General features: G+C 49.8%; 12 protein-coding genes across 12 annotated transcripts; 6 read left to right on the forward strand and 6 right to left on the reverse strand.

Annotated features, from left to right (window-relative positions):
* Nucleotides 1-71: 71 nt before the first annotated feature.
* On the forward strand, nucleotides 72-833 carry BCR37DRAFT_409536 (uncharacterized protein; the record flags this gene model as incomplete). Its single annotated transcript, XM_040872155.1, has 1 exon — nucleotides 72-833. The coding sequence occupies one exon, from the start codon at nucleotides 72-74 to the stop codon at nucleotides 831-833; it is 762 nt and encodes a 253-aa protein (XP_040726663.1).
* Nucleotides 833-1,902, reverse strand: BCR37DRAFT_377710 (cyanate hydratase). Its single transcript, XM_040868883.1, has one exon. It carries the CDS (start codon nucleotides 1,437-1,439, stop codon nucleotides 963-965), a length of 477 nt encoding a protein of 158 aa, XP_040726664.1. The 5' UTR covers nucleotides 1,440-1,902; the 3' UTR covers nucleotides 833-962.
* On the forward strand, nucleotides 1,749-3,459 carry BCR37DRAFT_253779 (uncharacterized protein). The gene has a single exon (XM_040866649.1). The coding sequence runs from the start codon at nucleotides 2,059-2,061 to the stop codon at nucleotides 3,349-3,351; it is 1,293 nt and encodes a 430-aa protein (XP_040726665.1). The 5' UTR covers nucleotides 1,749-2,058; the 3' UTR covers nucleotides 3,352-3,459.
* Nucleotides 3,460-3,556: 97 nt separating this feature from the next.
* BCR37DRAFT_386245 (uncharacterized protein) lies at nucleotides 3,557-4,852 on the forward strand (the record flags this gene model as incomplete). Its single annotated transcript, XM_040870422.1, has 1 exon — nucleotides 3,557-4,852. The coding sequence occupies one exon, from the start codon at nucleotides 3,557-3,559 to the stop codon at nucleotides 4,850-4,852; it is 1,296 nt and encodes a 431-aa protein (XP_040726666.1).
* Nucleotides 4,853-4,962: 110 nt separating this feature from the next.
* BCR37DRAFT_377712 (uncharacterized protein) lies at nucleotides 4,963-6,742 on the forward strand. The gene has a single exon (XM_040868884.1). It carries the CDS (start codon nucleotides 5,110-5,112, stop codon nucleotides 6,613-6,615), a length of 1,506 nt encoding a protein of 501 aa, XP_040726667.1. The 5' UTR covers nucleotides 4,963-5,109; the 3' UTR covers nucleotides 6,616-6,742.
* An 85-nt stretch (nucleotides 6,743-6,827) lies between these two features.
* Nucleotides 6,828-8,102, reverse strand: BCR37DRAFT_386247 (uncharacterized protein; the record flags this gene model as incomplete). Its single annotated transcript, XM_040870423.1, has 3 exons — nucleotides 6,828-6,860; nucleotides 6,925-7,913; nucleotides 7,970-8,102. The coding sequence occupies 3 exons, from the start codon at nucleotides 8,100-8,102 to the stop codon at nucleotides 6,828-6,830; spliced, it is 1,155 nt and encodes a 384-aa protein (XP_040726668.1).
* A 941-nt stretch (nucleotides 8,103-9,043) lies between these two features.
* BCR37DRAFT_377714 (uncharacterized protein) lies at nucleotides 9,044-10,893 on the forward strand. Its single transcript, XM_040868885.1, has one exon. The coding sequence runs from the start codon at nucleotides 9,128-9,130 to the stop codon at nucleotides 10,580-10,582; it is 1,455 nt and encodes a 484-aa protein (XP_040726669.1). The 5' UTR covers nucleotides 9,044-9,127; the 3' UTR covers nucleotides 10,583-10,893.
* A 254-nt stretch (nucleotides 10,894-11,147) lies between these two features.
* Nucleotides 11,148-12,582, reverse strand: BCR37DRAFT_253978 (uncharacterized protein). The gene is made up of 4 exons (XM_040866652.1): nucleotides 12,157-12,582; nucleotides 11,966-12,118; nucleotides 11,524-11,926; nucleotides 11,148-11,485 (listed from the first exon to the last, which is right to left on the reverse strand). Exons 1-4 carry the CDS (start codon nucleotides 12,429-12,431, stop codon nucleotides 11,228-11,230), a joined length of 1,089 nt encoding a protein of 362 aa, XP_040726670.1. The 5' UTR covers nucleotides 12,432-12,582; the 3' UTR covers nucleotides 11,148-11,227.
* Nucleotides 12,583-14,397: 1,815 nt separating this feature from the next.
* BCR37DRAFT_254008 (uncharacterized protein) lies at nucleotides 14,398-15,169 on the reverse strand. The gene is made up of 2 exons (XM_040866653.1): nucleotides 14,590-15,169; nucleotides 14,398-14,543 (listed from the first exon to the last, which is right to left on the reverse strand). Exons 1-2 carry the CDS (start codon nucleotides 14,949-14,951, stop codon nucleotides 14,435-14,437), a joined length of 471 nt encoding a protein of 156 aa, XP_040726671.1. The 5' UTR covers nucleotides 14,952-15,169; the 3' UTR covers nucleotides 14,398-14,434.
* A 525-nt stretch (nucleotides 15,170-15,694) lies between these two features.
* BCR37DRAFT_333907 (uncharacterized protein) lies at nucleotides 15,695-16,021 on the reverse strand (the record flags this gene model as incomplete). Its single annotated transcript, XM_040867121.1, has 3 exons — nucleotides 15,695-15,723; nucleotides 15,769-15,895; nucleotides 15,935-16,021. Coding segments are annotated over 3 exons (243 nt in total), but the record flags the coding sequence as incomplete, so codon positions are not given.
* An 800-nt stretch (nucleotides 16,022-16,821) lies between these two features.
* BCR37DRAFT_377720 (uncharacterized protein) lies at nucleotides 16,822-17,863 on the reverse strand (the record flags this gene model as incomplete). Its single annotated transcript, XM_040868886.1, has 2 exons — nucleotides 17,816-17,863; nucleotides 16,822-17,773 (listed from the first exon to the last, which is right to left on the reverse strand). A coding segment is annotated over exon 2 (430 nt), but the record flags the coding sequence as incomplete, so codon positions are not given.
* A 180-nt stretch (nucleotides 17,864-18,043) lies between these two features.
* BCR37DRAFT_377721 (uncharacterized protein) lies at nucleotides 18,044-19,415 on the forward strand. The gene has a single exon (XM_040868887.1). The coding sequence runs from the start codon at nucleotides 18,095-18,097 to the stop codon at nucleotides 19,097-19,099; it is 1,005 nt and encodes a 334-aa protein (XP_040726674.1). The 5' UTR covers nucleotides 18,044-18,094; the 3' UTR covers nucleotides 19,100-19,415.
* Nucleotides 19,416-19,584: the final 169 nt, after the last annotated feature.

Consider the following 19,584-nt stretch of genomic DNA (forward strand, 5'->3'; position numbering starts at 1 on the left):
TTTCAAATTTGGTGCGTCCACTGATCTGCTCGCGAATCTACATCTACACATCAGGTGCAAACTTAGCTACAATGGCCGAGAAGCAAGCTATCCTCATCACAGGTGCATCAAAAGGCCTCGGATATGCCACTGTGAAACAATTGCTCGATCAAGGTCACCATGTCGTGACAATCTCGAGGTCAACAAGCTCACTTGATACACTCAAGCGGAAGGTTGAAGGCCGCTTGCAGGTCATTCAGGGCGATGTCTCTGATGCGGACGTATACAAGCAAGCTATCGGAGTTGCAAGCTTAGCATGGGATCTTGCTCTGACTGGCATCATCTTCAATGCAGGCGTGCTTGATCCCGTGACAAAACTCGATCAGGCAGATGCAGCAGATTGGGCTCAGTGCTTTCAAACAAATCTCTTTAGCATTGTTTCAGCTCTGCCAGTTATGCTGCCGCATTTGAGGTCTGGAAACGCTGCGGAGAAGCCCAAGATCCTGCTCATTTCTTCTGGTGCAGCTACAGGATCCTATCAAGGCTGGTCTGCGTATGGTTGTGCTAAAGCAGCACTGAATCATCTTGCTCAAGATTTGGGCGTCGAGGAGCCAGACATCACAACACTGGCCGTTCGACCTGGTGTCGTTGCAACAGACATGCAACGTGCCATCAGAGAGCAGCATCAGTCAGCCATGAATCCTGACCAGCACAAAAAGTTTACGAAGCTCCACAGCGATGGGGAGTTGCTTGATGCAGATACTGTCGCTGCAGTTCTTTCAGAACTGGTCTTGCGTGCGGATCACAGGCTTTCTGGTCAATTCATCGATTGGGCAGACTATAAGGAACTTTAGGTTGGCTTCTCGACATGTCTGCAGAGGTGTACTGTTATGATAAATCTGTATATGCTCGCCTATGTCTCATCAGTGTGTATGCTCTGCCAAACGTAAGTTCTACAAAAACGTATGCATCCACCCATCAACTCAGAACCTCTTGTATGGCAGGAACTTGCCACGCTGCGTGATCTTGACCCAGTCAGCCCCGTCAACGGTCTCCTTCTCAATCTTTGCATCGTAGGCAATGGCAGACATGATACCATCGCCAAACTTTTCATTGATGATACTTTTGAATGCAGGAGCATATGCCAACACCATCTCCACGAGTCGATAATGCACCGGGTCCCGCGGTGGCATCTCCAATAGGTCACATTTGTTTGGGAAGTAGCCATCGCCAATGCTTTCCTCCAGCAATTCCTTCTTGATGTCCAATGCTTCCGAAAGGGATTTGATGTCCTCAGCTGCAGGCTTCGCCTGACCATAGAATAAGCTTGCGACCCAAACCTCGTTACGGCCCATCTTGGAGCCAAGTTGCTCAAAGCTGAGCTTCTTGCTCTGCTTGGCTTCGAACAAGGTTCTGCTGATGGCCGGAAGGCGTGCAAGGATCTTCTGGTCGATAATCATTGCGTAGTCTGGATTGTGTAGAAGATGATTGAGAAGCTTCTGCTAGAGATGGTATGAGAATGATCAGAGCTGCAGCTGGCCCTCTTCTTATGGCCTTTCCCCAGGTTACGTCGTCGCCTCTTCTCCACTCTCCGGACCGCGCGGAAGTCGCAAGAAGAAGATCAGCGCGGGATTTCAGATCCACGGCCAACTGGATCTAGAGGCAGCGCGTATAGACTAAGCAGATGCAGGCCGCTGCCAAGCCCATCTGTGAGCTAGAAGCAGGCAACGAAATATGGCTCAATACGTTAGCTACAGCGTGGATAGAGCCGGGCAATGCTGAGTGCTGGACAAAATTGTGGTGCCAAAGCTAGCTCTGCACGTAGCGTATTTGTATGCGTGTAGCCAGCCGTCATGATGACCAGGCCTTATCCTAGTTGTATTTGTCCTTAGACAGACAATGGCTATATGCGTGGACACTGGACACCTCGAGCCTGCCAGCCTGGCGATGCAAATCACAAATTTGACACTTCGTCTCCAGACAACACATCTTTAGGCTTTAGCTTCAGAGTGCTAGTACGCCCAAGGCGTTGAGGCCAGATCTGAAGGCTGCTTCAAGTCTGATCACATTGCTGTCTTCATGCCGCCCTCCATCAAGAAAATAGGAGCTGCGCTAGCTCCAGGCGAAGAGCAATGCCCACTCTGCAAAGCTGTGACAAGATCTGATCAAGGCCTGCAAAAGCATCTCAAGCTGACATGCTGGCGCCATTACAAGTCTCCCATCTGGGTGGCTGCTCTCAAGACGACCTATGCTGCCGAGAGTGCAGACTACCGGGTCAAAGTCGCTCAACAAGCTATAGCAAAACGTTTTCAAGCGCAAGATGCCTTTTTGGCTGCTCAAGGCGTTGAAGGCATTGCAGCGATGACTGCACGCAATTTGTCCAGTATGACTGAGGGTATGACGCTAGCAGCTCAAGCAGCTATCAGAAAGCGCAAAGCCAAGGAGATGGAGGCAGAAGCCAGCTTTACGTTGGAGCAAGAGACTGATCCAGCCTTGGCCTTGGAACTGCAAATTGCATCCTGTATATTCTGCAAGCGTGTTTTTTCAACCAAAAACATTTATCGCAATCATCTGCATTACGAGGAAGCAAAGCACTTCAAGTCGCGCATCTTCATTGAGGAAATGGCTAAAATGTACATGCCGGGCTTCGCTATTCTCCGTCTACCGACCAACCTTGAGAAGATTTGGATCAAGCAGAAGGAGCAAGCGCTCGCGGACAAGCAAAAAGCGTCAGAATCGGCTTCGCCTGTTGTTGCGACTGCGCCGTGGATGAATATGCTCGATTGCGTGCTGTCTCAATCCATTGTCGCTTGGTACGTTTGGTACCTTGTCAGTGAAGTGCCTCGATCAATACGCTCGACCTGCAAGCTCAACAATAAGCCTCCTCCATTTGCAAACATGCTTGTCAAGATTGAAGAAGCCATACAGAATACAAGCGAAGCGGGCTGTATTCCAGGAGAGGATCTCAAGCTTATGCGAGACTTGTGGAAGTCAGACCCTCGCTTCAAATCAGCCTTCAAGCGCATGTCAGCAGCACTCAAGCTGCAAATGGCAGGCGCGTCCGATGCCCTCAAGGAATGCATTCAGAAGGACATCAAAGTATATCGTGGAGTCTTGCTCGCCTGGCTGCGAGGATTGCAAGCGTCATGGCAGCATTTCGCATCAATGGTTACCACGCATGTTGAACATCAGTCATGGTACAAGGATCGAGCAGTGACGACCCCTCAGCGTGTTGCTGAGCTTCGAAAACACTGGGCCTTTTGGCAGCCTTTATTTTTGGACATGGACTTGACGATGGATCGAGAGGAAGAACGCTTCAAGCGTGCTAAAGCACTTGAAGTTACGTATCGCTCCAAGCGTAGTACATCTTGAAGTCATCACGCTGCCAGGCTTCCTTAGCATGGGTCTAATAGAGCTCTAAGTAGAATGCCTCCTAAATAGACGGTCGTAGACTAGACCGTTGCTCAAGTCCATCTCGACCTTTTATCGACAGAACCACACGACCAAGTTGACGACCACAAACAAAAGAGAAACTTCTACATGGCCCCGTGACGAGCCGCATCAGGGCTGCTGAACGATGGGATCGGACCGTCGTCTTCTATGTCCCTTCTGCCAAAGGCGATTCAAACTTCACAGGCATTTCCGTTACCACCTGACGCATGTCTGTTGGCGACATTGCGCTGATGACGACTGGCTCAAGGTCTTTCGATCGTCCATCAAGACACCGTACTCGGATGCGGCTGAGCGAGCACTTCGGCAGGTGGCACTGAAGCATGAAAAAGAATTGCGCGAGACTGGATCATTCCCTCAAAGTGTCGACTTGTCCAAACCGATGCCATGGCAGAGCGTTCCCATGAACGCAGAATACGATGATCTCGAGCTGTCTGCTGGATCAACGGATGACGAATACCCAGAATCCTCACAACAGAATGCTGAAAGAGCTCGACGATGTTTGTACTGCGGCCTCACTATACCTTCCCAACTTGCATACCGCGAGCACTTGAACGAAGTCGAGTATGAGTACTATGAACAAGCGGACTGGCGCAAAGAGATCTTTTCGACATTTCCAAACAAGATGTCAAGCGGTGCGCCTGTGAGCTACATCTCTTTTGTCCGGACCATCAAGAAACGTCTTGGCAAGCATATTGAGCCTTGGCGGTGTTCGAAAAATGTCGCTAACGTCGTCCGCATGAAGGCAGATGGGATATACGCCAAATCTCTTTTGGACAATGTCCTCTCAGAGACAATCTTAGCATGGATTGCTTGGTGGATTGCATTGGAGAATGTGCAGAACGTGCAAGTGACGGCTGAGCTTGTCCTTCTCAACGACCTCGAGTCCCTTGCTGTGCAGATCCGCTCACGCCTGTCTATCTTTCACGACGAGGGCGCCCTTCCTGAAGGACATCTTGAACAGATTCGCCTGACGTTTGAGCAGGATGATCGATTTTGCGAGGCGTATGAAAAAATGGAAACGGCAGTACAAGAAGGCAGGCTTCGTCAGTACATTGACGATCAATTTGAGTGCTGGCACGAATTGGTCATGGCATGGATTCTCAATGTCGAAAAGGCCTGGTCCTACATCAACAAGGAAGTCCTGGATCATGCAGCTGATCAAATCTGGCGCGATGCAAGTGGCCAGCGAGAGTACACATGGCCACGAGATGCCGTATCACTCTTCAACGAAAATGAAGCATATCAAGTCACTGTGATACAATGTCTTGGAACACACTGGGCATTCTGGCTACCTGTCTACTGTTCGTTGCAGCTGTTTCTCAATCAAGGTGAACTGGAAATTGAACGGGAGATGCTTCGGCTGCGTGTCGTGTATGCTCTAGAAGTAGCGCCGCTACCCGTTGAAGCCGCTGTTGAATAGATCATAGGGATAGCAAAGCTCACCCATATGGACCGCATCCCTGCAGACTAGATGAGCCAGAAAATGAGCGAACCCTTGCCTGGTCTCGATCCTGTCCATGTGTACGAAAATTCAGCCATGCGACAATGTTTAAGACACACAACAACAACTGCCAGCAGGCTTGAAATAGCTCGAAGATCTCAAACCTGCTGTTAGCTCAGCGCCAAGGTATGCGCCAGGTCATCAGCTCTCTGCTAGTCTATACACGGCTCTGCTAAATGACGACTCCCAGGCGTCCTTCTGCTATTGAATGTCCCTTCTGTTGCGCCCATTTCTCAACAACCAGAAACTTGCGCAAGCATCTCATCCTCTACTGCTGGAAGCATGCTGAATCGAAACATTGGCTTACAAATGTCACTCGCTCCTATACTTCGGCTCAGGCAGATGCGATTGCTGCAGGCCACCAAGCCGAATGCATCAAACGCATTCGTGCTTTGCGTTTGGCCAACAACCAAGCTGGAGAAGCATCGCATCCAAGTGATCAAGCACAATGGGTTCAAGAAAGAGGGGAGACGGAGCATGTTTGTCCTTTCTGTAATGAGGCTTCAAACAGCTTCATGGGTGCGAGAAATCACCTCGTCAAAATGCACGCAGACCAATACAAGACCAAGCGGTTTCGCAAAGCGCTGCATTCCTTGTATGAGCCGAGGCAAGCAGACGCACGCTTGAGGACTATGTTACGCAAAATTGCCGCTGCTGCGTCATGGGCGAGTAAGGAGGCGCGCCAACGTGCAGAGAAATCATCAAGTAGTGATTCTGAAGAGGCAGAGGAAACTGCTGTAGCGTCGAAGAGCAAGGACAAGATCAAGGGCAAGCTTTCGAATCCTCAAATGACAATCGAAGCTCAATCAAGGCCAGCGAAAGCAGTCTATGTTGCATCTAGCGCCTGGGAGCCACTCAGGGAACATGTCTCTTCACCTCCCCCAGAGCCTATTCCTACCATCCATCAGCAACAATCATACTTTGCTCAATTTCCACAGACAGAAGAGACTGACACACCGAACAAGTCGTTCATGGACTGTGTCTTATCAAAAACGATTCTGATTTGGTACGTATGGCTGATTGCCAGTCGCTTGCCCTTTCAAGTGCAAGTAACGGCTGAGCTTGTTATGCTGAGACCATTTGATGGCGTTGTTTCGGCAGTTCAAGAAGCACTCGAACGAACACATGCGGATGGTCAGATCGGGCTGGATGATTTGCAAGAGATGACGGATTGTTGGGGAGGCGATGAGCAATTTGACGCAGCTTACGAAGCTATGAAGGCAGCTGGAGAGACTTGTGATGGCAAGGCATCCCATCCCGATAATGAAGGCGGGCAGGATCTACCGCGTCGATATATGCGGCAACAGCTTGGAATGTGGTCCACATTGCTCCTTGGCTGGATTCAGAGGATTCAAGACACCTGGATCAAGCTTGGCAATCGCATTGTACAGCATGCAGCTGAGCAGACATGGCGTTCGATTCAAGACGACAGAGAATATCGATGGCATGCAGACGGCACTTCACTCTTCCAGCAGTCAGAAGGTTCGCAACTGACAATCGTTAAGTGTCTCACAGCACATTACAGTCATTGGCGGCCGCTGTTCGTTGAGTTGTCCCATTTCGTGAATACCTCAGAGGAGAAGCTTGATGCAATATTCGACACACTTGCCGATTCTTATGCCAACGACATTGCGCCCTTGTCCATCGAGCGCATGACCAAGATTGACGAAGAAGAACTTTGAGCGATACACGCGAAGTATAGAGTATAACTATGCACGACTGATGATAGTAACGAAATATTCCAGATACGCATTCTACCATCACCCATCAAAGACTGGACGTGACAGAGCAAAGTCTTCAGGGGCACAAAGGTCATTTCTGGGTGCAAATCCGAACGATGCACCCAGCAAGCCTCGTATCTCTGGTTGTCCAGTTCTTGTCCCGTTTTGCTGAACTATAGAAGGCTCTCGACTCGAGCACTCTTCTTCTAACGATGTCGGGAAAAGGCCATGCCCGTCACGAGTCTCTGATGTGCCAGACGTGTTGCTGACGATGGATGCCGAGTCCTCGCCGACTGCGCTGTTACTCTTCTTGCTGATCAGCGAGCTTGCACCCGAAAGTACTGTGGACGTTGCCTGAAGTCTCAAAGGGACAAAGACGGCGGTGGGCCGGTTGTTCCGTGCTAGGCTGCACTCGCCAGTTCCTGCCTCCATTTTTGTCGCTTCCATGTCCTCCGTGTCTCCGTCCCCGTCCCTGCATGCTTCAACAGCCTTGACTTTGCATGCAGGCTTCTTCTGCGGATACTTATCCAAGCATTGATAAGCCAACTTTAGCTCTCTGACCGCCACATCTTGATTCTCATACGTAGAGACAAACTGTAGGCACCATGACTTGTCGCGGTAGTGACCCGATTCGGCAAGGCATAGATGCTCTCGATATTGCTCGAGCGTTTCGAAGTGTCCGAAGCAAAAGACGCAGCCCGGCAAGTCTCGATGCATTGAGCGCGTGATACGTGATGACATTGACAATCTTCGCTTCTGGTCTGCAGCATGAATTGCGCTGGACTCTGCTGCTTCTGTAGGATCAGGTGCTTGTGAGGCGTGATTGTCTATCTGTCGTCGCAAATCGTGCGCGGCCGTCGTGTCTTGCTGAGCCTTCTTGGCTAAGATACTGCGCTCGGGCTCACTCACATTCAAAAGATCTTTGTAGGCATCTAGCCATGTACCGTATGGAGCGAAACGGTAGCAAATGCGCTTGAGGTGCATTCGACAAGACACTTGACCTTTACGTTCAGTCCGGCAAAATGGACATCGGAAGAAGCTTTCGGTATCGACTGTTTTCATGCGCACCATATCGGAAAGATGGTCATGCAAACATTGTCTGGTCACCAGCAACGGGCGGAAGGCGTCGAGTTGAGTGGGCAGTATTGGAGCTAAAAATTTACCCCTGATTTCGAATGTCGTAATCAACCACACCACAACGAGCAAAATGGCAGCATGATTTAACGGACTCTGCACTACAACTACGCGAGCGACGAGACCTAGATATGCTTTTCAGCACTCGTGCAGCAGTAGCTTTGGACGGCTTATCAGATACCCTGATTAAGTCGACTTGGACGAAACGAAGGGTCGGGGTTTTGTGCATGTTGAAGTTCAGAGTAGGTTTGAGACCAAGATTCCAAATGAGGGATTTGTATGTAAAGGCAGACTGTAGCAAACAGGGTAATCATAATGTCATATGTAGCATTGATTCATCGAGCGGATATATTGGCACTTGTGCGAACTTATGGCGGCAGTGATACAAAAGATCTCACTATGGGCCAGAGAGCAGGCATAGCCATTGAAGCTGCAATAAAGAGTACATCTCAATCTCTGTGAAGGCATATGCTATGCAAGCGCCGTGATTCAGCAGGCAGAGCTGTTGGAGCCGATTAAGCTGAGCGTCTCTTTCTTCTGCATCTACCCTCTTCTGCATCTTACCCCTGCAGCGATACACTTCTATGATCTACCCAAGGTCATGTCAATCACATACAAGCCACAGAGCCGTCTTTACCCAGCAAAAAAGCTTCAGCTGCTCGAGAGGTGGTGGACAGAGAGGCCAAACGCACAAACACGAATCAGGGACGAGAAGAACACCAGTGATCCAGCCCTCAAAGCACCTGAGAGAACCGTCCAAAAAGTCAATGCCACTGGAACGTAAGGCCAGTAAATCACTCAAGGGTTGAGCGACTCTGAAGCTGATTTGAACCTGGGATAGCGTGTTAAAAGGGGTTGGCTTCATGCTCGGAGAACCGATGTTGTTGCTAGCTGCACTGTCAGGAGGTCCTCAGAACAGTACCAGTGATACACAAGTCCAGATACTTGAGATCAAAATGCCAGCAAGACTCGAGGAGACATGCTAGCCAGTGGTAAGAATAGTATGGTTGTCCCCAGCAGAACAGGTCAATCAATAGCGCCACACCCACCAGTCACACAGCCCTCGGCACTATCGAAGCAAGCTCTGCGAGACCCTCGCATAGCTCTCGAGCCAAAGCACCTTATAGCATCGCATACAATAGCTTTTGAGCAGCAGTCAAAGTTGGAGCAGCTAACTTTGAATGGTTGTCGTGGTCGCTGCGACACGTGGGATTCGCGAAAGTTCAGCTCCCACAAAAAGATGGAGCAACAGCGTCAACACTTGATGAGCTAGAACGGCCTTTGATACCTCCTCATAAGCTCTCACGAACTTAAGCTCTGGCGACACTATCTAGCTATTATGATAAACTCAAATGAAGAGCCCATGGTCTGCCCTTTCTGTTTGCAAAATTGCCGAGAAGCTTGGAGCGCCAAAGCACATATAGAGGGAGTTTGTCAGCGATTCTGCTGGCTTCCCGAGTGGCTCGAATTCTACGGGCGCTGTAGACCGCTGCTAGATTCTGCAGAGATACTGGAAGCACGAGAGCATGTTCGTGCACAACATAGCGTCGTGGACCCAGACAGCGGGAAAGACACCTTTGGTATGTTACAGTGTCAGATATGCATGGGATTTCTGCGTAATGGGGAGCACATGAGAAACCACTTACGTCACAAAGAATACCTTCATGTCAAGTCGATGCCGTGGTTCTTGTCATTGAATCTGGTCAATATCAAACAACCACCGTCTCGTTACAAGTCTCTCATGGTTTCTTTTATCCAAAGACTTTTGAAGAGAATGCAAGAAGCGGGAGAAATGCCATTCCCGGTGGACCCTGAGCTCAAAAAGCATCCTGCCTATGCCTATTATTACACTCGCACGAGCTTACAACCATCACCGGATCTACGGACCCCAGTCTTTGGAATCGAAGACTACCCTTCGACGACACAGATGGCATTGAAGAAGAAGAGACAAAAAGCCGATTCTGAGGACCATGCACGACCCACCACTAGTGAGTCGCCTAATCTTAATCGAGTTGCCAAAGTCGAGCCGCGGCATCAAGAGGAAGATGGCAATGTGGTACCGTCAACGCAGCCATCAGAAGATATGCAGGCCGAATGTGTGGTGGATAGTATCTTGAGCGCCCATATGCCTTTTGTCGACTTGCTGCTATCAACAAACATCTTCTTCTGGTACGCCTGGCATCTTGTCCAAGATATCGTGCAGGGTGTCCAATCGACTGCAGAACTCTGCCTACTGCGACCCTTTGACTCCATCAAAGAAGTTGTTGCAGAAAATGTGGATGAGGTCCTACGTACTGGCCAATTTACCTCAGAGCAAGTAGCGGACATGCAAGAGAAGTGGAACAGAGACGCTCGTTTCACGGCGGCACTCAGCAGGCTCCCGAGAGGCGGTATCTACTGGATCGAGGAAAGTTTGCGTGGAACAGTTCAAACAGTTATGGATTGGGTTGAGGCAGTTCAGAAGACCATGCTTGCCATTGCTACAATCATTGTGGAGCACTCTGCGCAGCAACGATGGAGAGATGCCGTTGCTCATCGCACCTACCAGTGGGCTGGCGACACACAATCTCTACTGTCGCGCACGGCGACAGTGCAGCGGACCATCTTACAGTGCTTAACTGTACATTGGATTCACTGGCAGGATCTCTGTCTCGATATGGAAGTGCATCTCAAGTACAACGCATCGAGACTGCAGAAGCGTTTGCAGCGGCTGCGTGAGGAGTACGATACTGAAATTGCTCCGCATGCCGTACGGCCGCCTACCGCAGCTGATGTAGGACCCGACTCTGATTGAGGCGGTTGCGTCGCACGAGGCTTTAAGGACTATAATTTGTTAAAATCGCTATAGCAGACAGATAACGCGAGAAGGCGTGATATTTCATACCGACGTACATTCTTAGGCAATTAGTCCTTCCTACACGGTAATGGCAGCACTCGCTGACGATGCTGTGCCTCCCGCATGACGGCTCGCGGAAGCATTTGTCTTGGGTGCACCAGTATCTGGAAGGACTCGTACAACCGCAGTATTTGGATCCACCAAAGCGACCAGATCGAGATTCGTGAATTCAAGGTGTTCACGGTGAATGTGATCGATAATGTCCGAAATGGAGCGCAGTGCCACGAATTTATCGTTACAGTTGCCTGACCTGCAACGTATCTAGACGCCATTAGCAAAATCGAGCAAGACATAAGAGCTTGGCGTACCTGCAAATTATGGGCATAACTGTCTGGCACAATGTCGAGTTTTCGGAACGTGCACTTGTGGATAATTTCGCCCATTTTCACATGCTCTACATGGGAGGAGGCAGCGTACTCATTGATGAAGTAGCGCAAGTAGGCAGCAACGCAAATAGATGTCTTTTCCTGCTTGAAGTAGACTTTGTTCAAGACACGGTCGTCGGACGCTGCAGGCTGCACGTCGAGATAGGCTTTGTAGACTTCAATGGCAGCTGGGTTCTGATAGTGTTAGCAAATTCCTGCCGTTGAGACGACTTACCAGCTCGTTGATGAAATTGATGGCCGCATTACACTGTCGTTGCTTCTTGGCAATTCTCCGTTCAGACTCAAGTCGAGTCTTTAGCTTGTCGCTATACAGCCTTACATCTTCTTTCGTCGAGATGTAGGGCGGTGTACGACTAAAGAAGGTCTCGAACATGTTTGGCACATATTTTGCCAGCTCTTCCTCGATATTTGTTTCCTGCGTGTCAGCATGGACTGACTTTCACGGATATATACATTGAAGATCATGTAGATTCGCTGGCAGATGCAAAACTTTCGGGCGTAGAGAGAATGCTGGCGCGCAAGAGTTGAGATATTGCCGCGATTGGTCAATATGATTTCGATATCGCGCCTGGCCTTAAGACCAACTGCCAAGTTCCGTTTCTCATCTTCCAAGAAAGCTGCAAAGGAACGTCCGGAATCGATGAATGCGCCGCAAAAGTCTTCGACGTCTTGCACCCTGAATCTGGAATTTCTAGGCGGCATGTTGCGATGGAAGGGTTGATCTGAGGCATATATGCAATTCTCCACCAACCTCAACACACAATCAGGACCCAGCCCTGTCAGCTCTTCCGCCGTCGCGATTGCCTGCTGGAAACTGATTGTACGGTCCTCGAAGCACGGCCTACAGGCGACGTAACTAGGGTCAGCAGTGAGCTATACAATGGACAGCCCGCACTTGTAAGGAACGTATGGCCTAGAATTTCCCCTTGCCGAAGCGCAGAATTGGCAGATTGGTGCAACAGTCAGACGAAGCAAATCTCGGTGTGTCATGTAGGTTGGGAGCTCATGCTGAAGGGCTAGAATGTCCTTACACTTCGTCTCAAAGAGTCTGCTGGTCAGTTGAGACCTCATAAAGAGGCAATGTACCTGTCGCTGCGTTTCAAATGCTCTTGAAAGAACGTGGAGATACCTTGAAGCTTGAAGAGCGAGATTGGGTCCAGGTAGGAGAAGATGTGCGATAGCAATTCATACGGTAGAAGAGTGAAGTAATCTTTAGCCCTTGCAGCTTCTTCATCAGCTTCTAGCTGGAGCTGTGCAGATAGATCTTCCGCTGCTTTGCACTCTGCAGCTGCTTGTGCCTTCTTGCTAGGCTTTCGTTTCTTAGCAGCACTTGGCTGAGCTGATGCTCCAGCGGCATTCATGGTCAATGAAGAGAGTGCGCGCTGCAACAAGCGACAGCAGTGAGCTTCGACTATGTAGACTGGCCCTCAGGCGTTGAGCTGCGCTGCAAGAGCTTGAGGAAGTTGAGAGATCGGTCGCGCAGTTGCCCTTGACAGTGCTTGACTCGAGTCGTCTGCGCGCCTGGAATCGCGATCGAAAGCTGCACGTGGCTCGAGTTCAGCAGCAGAATGCCACCATACAAGCCCACAGCACAGTAGTGACAGTCGTCAAGAAACTACGCTCTGCTACCCTCTACTTGCTCTTTTTGTTCTTCTGCTGCAGTCAAGCTCCTCTGATCATGTACTATGAATGCTGATTGCTGTCTACAGCACCTCAATTCCTGCTAGAGATCTGACTGCTCCTGCACAGCTTGCATGCCCAAGCGAGCAGCGCCGACATACGCCTGTCCATTTTGCACACATCAGTTTTCTGACCCTGGACAGGCAAGAGATCATCTCAGACGCTCTTGGTGTGGCTTGAATCACGAATCAGAAGCCTGGCTCGCCTGCTATGCAGCAACCTATACCGGTTCCAAGGATACACGTCGACGCAGCATTGAAGCACGCGCCACGACTGTAGCCTATCTACGACAAATTGGACGTCGTGCGATTCTGGGCAAATATATGTCTCCGAATAGGATAAAGTCTTGTCCGTTTTGTCAGCAGTCTTTTGCTCGATATGGGACTTTTGAGAGTCATCTGCGGAATGAGTGTAGCAGTCAGGGCAATGCGTTGGAAAGGCTCAAAGCTATGATACCCAACGACTTGCCACTAGAGGAAAAGTCTCTAAAAAAGTATGCATCAGGCCACTCACCACCCACCTCAGAGTCAAGCGCTGTCTTACTCCAGAAATCTCTTCTCGCGTCAAATCAGATTTACGGAGAAGGTGCCCGACAATGTGTCTGTGGTAGTCAGCTTGGATCTTTGGATACCTATCGAAAACATCTCGTTCGCGTTTGCTGTCATCGTGTTGAGGAGCCGCAGTGGCAACTTGAGTATAGCAAGTGCATGCGTGAGCAGCAGCCTGAATCTAGAGCACATTTACTACAACAAGCAATGGATCGGGCACGGTTCAATGCACTCCATCGGAGGTCAGTGCGAGCACCAAGAACCGTTCAACACGTACAGAGGAAGCATCAGCAGGGTGAAGAGGAGAGTGAGAGTGAGAGCGAGTCTGCTCAATCAACTATGGATGGGAGTGATGGCACAGAAACGGCACATACCCCGCAGAGCATCGAGCCTGGTGAAGAATCCGAATGGTCTTTGTTTGATGAGATGTCAGATGTTCAAGAAGATCATCAAATGGATGAGATGATGGGCGTCATGAGTATTGGCTCACATGCATTGCTTGATCACATCACCTCGCATTGCATCGTTTTGTGGTATGCTTGGTATCATGCGTGTCAAGTACCGCGAGACATCATCTCAACTGCCGAACTGAGTCCAGCCATGCCTGATCGTTTCGCTTGTCTAGCAGGGAATGTCGAGATCGAGCTACGTTCACTACGAGAGAAGGGTGTCATTTCCAAGAGTATCCTCAAAGCAATGTCATCGTCTGTGAACCATCAAGGTTTTCGCGATGCCGTGCAAGTCATGCAGGACTCCCCAGACAGGGACTTCATTAGGCGTCAGTGTGATGACTGGCATGCGCTCATTATGGACTGGTTGCGTCAGATCCAGTCAGCATGGTGTAGGCTGCGCAAGAAGGCTCTTGCTCATGCTGCTGAACAGATTTGGTATGATCACCTTGGCAATGCTTGCAAGTGGCAAGTCGATATGCCACAGCTCATGGAGAAGCCGTGTAGCCCTGGCAACAAGGTGGTTCTTCAAGGACTTGTTCAGCACTGGGAACATTGGCAGTCCATCTTCCTCAAGTCGGATCTCTACTTGGGCGCTTCATCGGACGATTAGATGTGTTTCCATGGAACAGGAATGATGAATGGTTTTGCCTTGTACATACACGTATAAGTAACCATGCATATTCTCTACGTTGACTGCTTCTTCTCCTTCTTTCCCTTTGACTCCTTCTTTGCCTTCTTGTTTGCCTTGTCCATACGCTCAATGGCCTCCAAATCAGGTGGCACAGTCTTTGCACTAGTCCATTAGCAAGCTTCCATCAGCTAGATTTATGCACACTCACCCAACAGACTTCTCGAGCGGTGCAGCACGGAACGGTGAGTTGGACTTGATCTCACCGCTCCCATCTTCATTCGTAGCCATGGGATGATCCCGTCCTGGCTCACTACTCCCCACAAACTCTGGCTGTTTTGGAAATTGTTGACCACCGGGAGGTGTCGAAGCTGGTGCGTCATGCGGCGCTTGCGTCGATGTTCCCGTCTCTTGCGTTGGTTCAGGTGCTTTGCGAGAACCTGAGTGTTGTTGTGCTTGGATATCCTCGACGGAAGTCTCACTGGTTTTCAGAGATACTGGTGTGCATGAGAAGGGTCTTGCTCGGATGGTTCTTGAGAGGAGTCTTGTTGAGAAGATGGTTCGCTGCATCATGAGTGCTCGTCTTGGTGGTCGAGGCTGCCAGTAGAGATGTCTTGACTCTTGACTCTTGATCCAGACGTCATCAGGAACGCGGGGAAAGTCACACAGAGACCTGGACAGGACTACTATAGTGCGTAGTAGTCTAGTAGACAAGAGCAGACAAGAGCAGGGAAGAGCATAAGACTCGAGACATAGCAAGGACACAGAAGGACAGCAGAAAGAATCAAAGGTAATGGAGAGCGAAACTAACAGAGTCGCTCACAGTCGATGCAAGCGCACAGAAAGCAGCAGGCATAAGCAGAGAGAGGTATGGAGTGAGTAAGGCCGTTCTGACGCTCTCAACGACGAGCATGCCATCAGAAGGACACCCAGGATCGCGGGAATTACTGTGGGTGTTGCATGTAAGGCGCATGATCATAGCCATCATGAGGTCCACCGGGTCCCTGCATCATGGGATGATACGGTCCACCGGGCCCATACATACCCTGAGGCGGCATACCACGCAGACCAACACCTCCTTGCTGAGGCGGCATACCGTAATGCGGGCCAGGCGGCATCGCACGCGGATCATAGGGACCACCGTGATGGCCAGGGTGCTGAGGAGGGCCACCAGGTGACATACCAGGAGAGAGGCCTTGTCCATGATGTTGCTGGGAAGGTTGTTGATGATGCGAGGATTGTCCAGAGACGCTGTTCTTGCTCTCGTCGTCCTCTTCTTGCCCGTCTTGCTCTTCACCACCTTCCTCACCTTCTTCGTCCTGAGCATTGAGACACTGCTGAATCACTGCATGATGTTAGCTTGACGTGTCCATGCACAGAAGCAGCATACGGTTCTTGCCCTCTGACTTGGTCACGAGCGGCTGTAGCTTGGGCGTTGTGAACGTATAGACGAGCCCAGTCTCCGAGACAACGAGTAGGAGGACTTGTGTGCCAGTCAACACAGAAAGCTCATACGCCTAGAGGTGAGCGAGAATCAATAAACCTGTCCTGCTTACCTTCTTCATAATACCGGCCTTGCGCTTCGAAAAGGTGATGTGTCTCCTACCCTTATCTGTGATGAACTTGATTTCAATTTTGCGGCGCTCAGTGCCTTCACCATCGTCGTCGTCGTTGTCTGCACTGGCGCGTGAGCCTGGAGAATGGATATTAGCCAACAGCGTCTTGTATAATCCACCAATCTCTCGTCTTCCGTCACCGGTTGCCTGTATTCAATCTGCCACCTCATCAATAACAACAGGACACGCACACCACGCAAAGGCCGACGAGCCCGTCCTGTGCGCTGGTGAGTGAAGACAGTAAGCAACAAGTCATGGCCTCGTCGAAGGACGGCCCAAAAGGGAAAGACACGCGCCTGCTTGTTTGGGGTGTGGTCCCTTCCCAAAACGGGTCCTCGTTAAAAGGGCCCGTGTTGGGTTCTTTCTGGTTTCGTTGTTGACAGGCCCGGGCGTCGGAGACATAGGAGAGGGAAAGTGGATGAGGACTTACGCTTGGGCGCTGGCTGTGCTGCTGGTTGCGAGGGCGGATACGGGTAGCCTGCCTCTGCGGACGACATGGTGCTTGCTTTGATGTATCTGGTGCGCTGTGTTTGTCCCTCGCTCGCTCTTCTCTTTTGGGCTGCGTGCTCTCGATCGAAATGGCCGCCGCTTCCACTTCCTCTTCTTGGACTGAAATGCCAGTCACAAATTTGGTTGCTGGTCTGTTTCACTAAATCATCTGCTGATGTCTATAGCTAAGTACCCTGCAAAGCCTTCACTTGTCTGGCCAAGTAATGCTCGTAGCATATAGACTACACGAGGTGCAACCGCCTTCCGGCAATTTTGTCAAGAACTATTTGCGCAAAGCGAACAGGTATTTCAGGTATATTACCACGAGCGCATGCTTGAATATAACATGCAGAGACCAGACCGGGCAGCAAATCGCACCGCTCGATTGTTCGTCGATCGTCTAAGAGCGAAAATGCGTTTACTCAACTATCGGAATCTTGCCAACTGACCCGAATTGCCCAAGGGCTTGCAAGTCTTTTTCTTGCGACAGCAGCTATATCAGACACTGCAGCAGCTGTAGGAGGGGATGATGAAACTATAGATGATCTGGCTGATGAAGCTGTCATTATCGGGGTTGGCATCCCTCCAGTATGTTCGGCACCAGCTTTTCTCATCCCAGAGCTCAATCTGCTGTCCTCCAATCGCACGCAAAGACTTTCGTTCTCAGATCCTGATGATGAGATCAATAAGCTGCACGGAAGTCATTCGACTACGGTACCAGCATCTTGCCACTTTTGCATGCTGTAGCTCTAATCTGAAAGATGCGATTCAGCTCAGAACAGAGGCTTACATAATCTTGGATGTAAAAATGTGCTGCAGTGGTATCGCCTCATTCTATAACACAAGCTTTGTATAAACTACATCCCTTGTGACTGAATCTTTCGCTCGTGTACCGTCTCGGCGCTACTAATCTAGACTCACACAGACGAGTATAAAAGGTTAGGTTTGCTTCGTGCACGTTGTCGTCTAGGTGCTTCGAGATGACTGTGTCGGATGAATCACCTTCAGTGTTATTCTGGCCTAGAGACTTCTTGCCAAGCCTAACGCTCTGATCTGTTTCGAAAAAGGGAGACGGCGGCCACCATTTTGGGGTGTCGGGGCGCAAAGTCTGAAAGAAAGAAATTAGGTAGTACTTTTCAATCACGGTTGTTTCGAAAGCATCTACAGGTTTTAACCCGGATATCCCGAAATGAAAGTCACACTTTACGCATGACTCAAGCAGTGTCAAGGTCCCCTTCAAGCATGATCTAGGAAACTCATGCATGACTCTTACTGTGTTCCGGCCGCTGCCTTGAATTAGTAGCTTCAAGAGACAGGGGTACAGTCACAGACTTGCGATGATATAGCCGGCGTTCGCATGTTCAAGTACGACTGAGGATGTTCATAAAGTTCGATGTCACATACGACACTAGGACCGCGTGTCATGTTGTTCTTGACTGCCACCTTGATGGTCTTTGCCCACAATTGCGACATAAAACAGAGAATCACGCGATAATGCCATCGTTGCAACTTGGCGAAGCAAGGGATTTTGCAGAAAAATCACTACTATCCTCTTGGCAGCGACTGAATGTCAGCAGACCCTAAACTCCACACACTTCATTGACAGCAAGGATGAAGTGCTTCATCTTCCTGTTGTACTCAAGTCTTCTTCTGTTCGGCAAATTTGTGCTATCAGCCGCATCTCCAGCTCCAGCAGCCGCAGCAGAACCAGTACGCACAGCAGGCAGGCAAGGAGGAACAGCAACAATTGGTCAGAACACGAACCGCGGCCAGAAACGTATCGGAGATGACGATGGGGCAGGTCCAAGCAAGAAACAAAGAAATCCTCAAGCACGCGCAATCACACCTGTGGCAAAGGGAACATGCTATGGCTTGAAGCTTCAACTCCTCTCGGTCTTTGAAAGAAGCAGCCAGGAGGAATGCGATGTGGCATGCGGAGGCGAGCGACAATTATACCGAAATTTCTTGAGAAGGACAGGTTCGAAACATGCCGGACCACAGAGTTGTATTCAGTCCAGTATTTGTGTGAACACAAGACTCCTCTTTGTCACGGAATACTGCTCTCTGTCACTGTATCTAGCCAACAAACAACAATATCAATGTCATTGTGAGGCGACTCTCATTGCCTTCCGAGTCCGCAATGTCAAACCATCAAACATGTACTTACTGTCTAAATACATCGAGAAGCAGCGTAACTCATCACTGCAAGGTATCCGGCGCTATCACATCTTTGTGGCGGATCGATTGACTAAACCGGGTTGGAAATTGCAATCTGCAGCTTGGAATCCTTTGGTAAATTGCAATGGTACCTCCTCGGAAGCAATCGAACGAGAGAATCTCTGTGCTTGCACCGATAGGGGTAGGAAGCTTGACGGTGGGGAATGTACCGGTGATATTGCGGCACAGATGACCATACGAGTGCCGCCTCCGATCACTGGCATTGATCTCAATAAAGAGCCCGAGCAAGATTCAGCTGCAGCTGCCACTGGCTCATCTCAACAGCCAAATCACAATCTGCAGTACACACAGACATTCTCAAATGATGATCTCGATCCAAATGAAGTGTGCATTAACCCAACAATTGCTCAATTTGGTTATTGCTCTCCAGGGCCTTAGCTTCACTGTCAAGTGATAAAAACGCAGTCTTGGGATCGACGCACGGCAGTTCCTCACAACATGATTTGGCAATTGACACGCTAGCTTATGCTCTTCTTCTTTCGGCTTTTCAACAACATCTATCATGTTCTCTCTACTCACGCTCTCATTCGTCTCACTCCCGACACCACTCAACAGGTTATTCTCTCGCGTTCGCACTCGTCGACATTCACCACGTTGTCTTTTGATCCATCCCTTCTTCATCTCGCAACTCTGACATCTCCAGGTCGGCTTCTGCTCTCTCGACATTCATCCTCTGTTATGTTTCTCGTTCGAGCCTGATATAAATAAGAGACAACCTTTCTGCTGTCTTCGTCTTTAGCTTACTACTTTTCATCTACCCTTTTTTCTACCATCTACCTCTACTTCTGTTCAAGTCCTGTCTCTCGCACAAAAACTCTCTCTGGTTTGCTAAGCCACTTCGTCCGTTCCAAAAAATGTCGACT

Source organism: Protomyces lactucae-debilis (genome assembly GCF_002105105.1).
Source record: "Protomyces lactucae-debilis strain 12-1054 chromosome Unknown BCR37scaffold_5, whole genome shotgun sequence".
NCBI lineage: Eukaryota > Fungi > Ascomycota > Taphrinomycetes > Taphrinales > Protomycetaceae > Protomyces > Protomyces lactucae-debilis.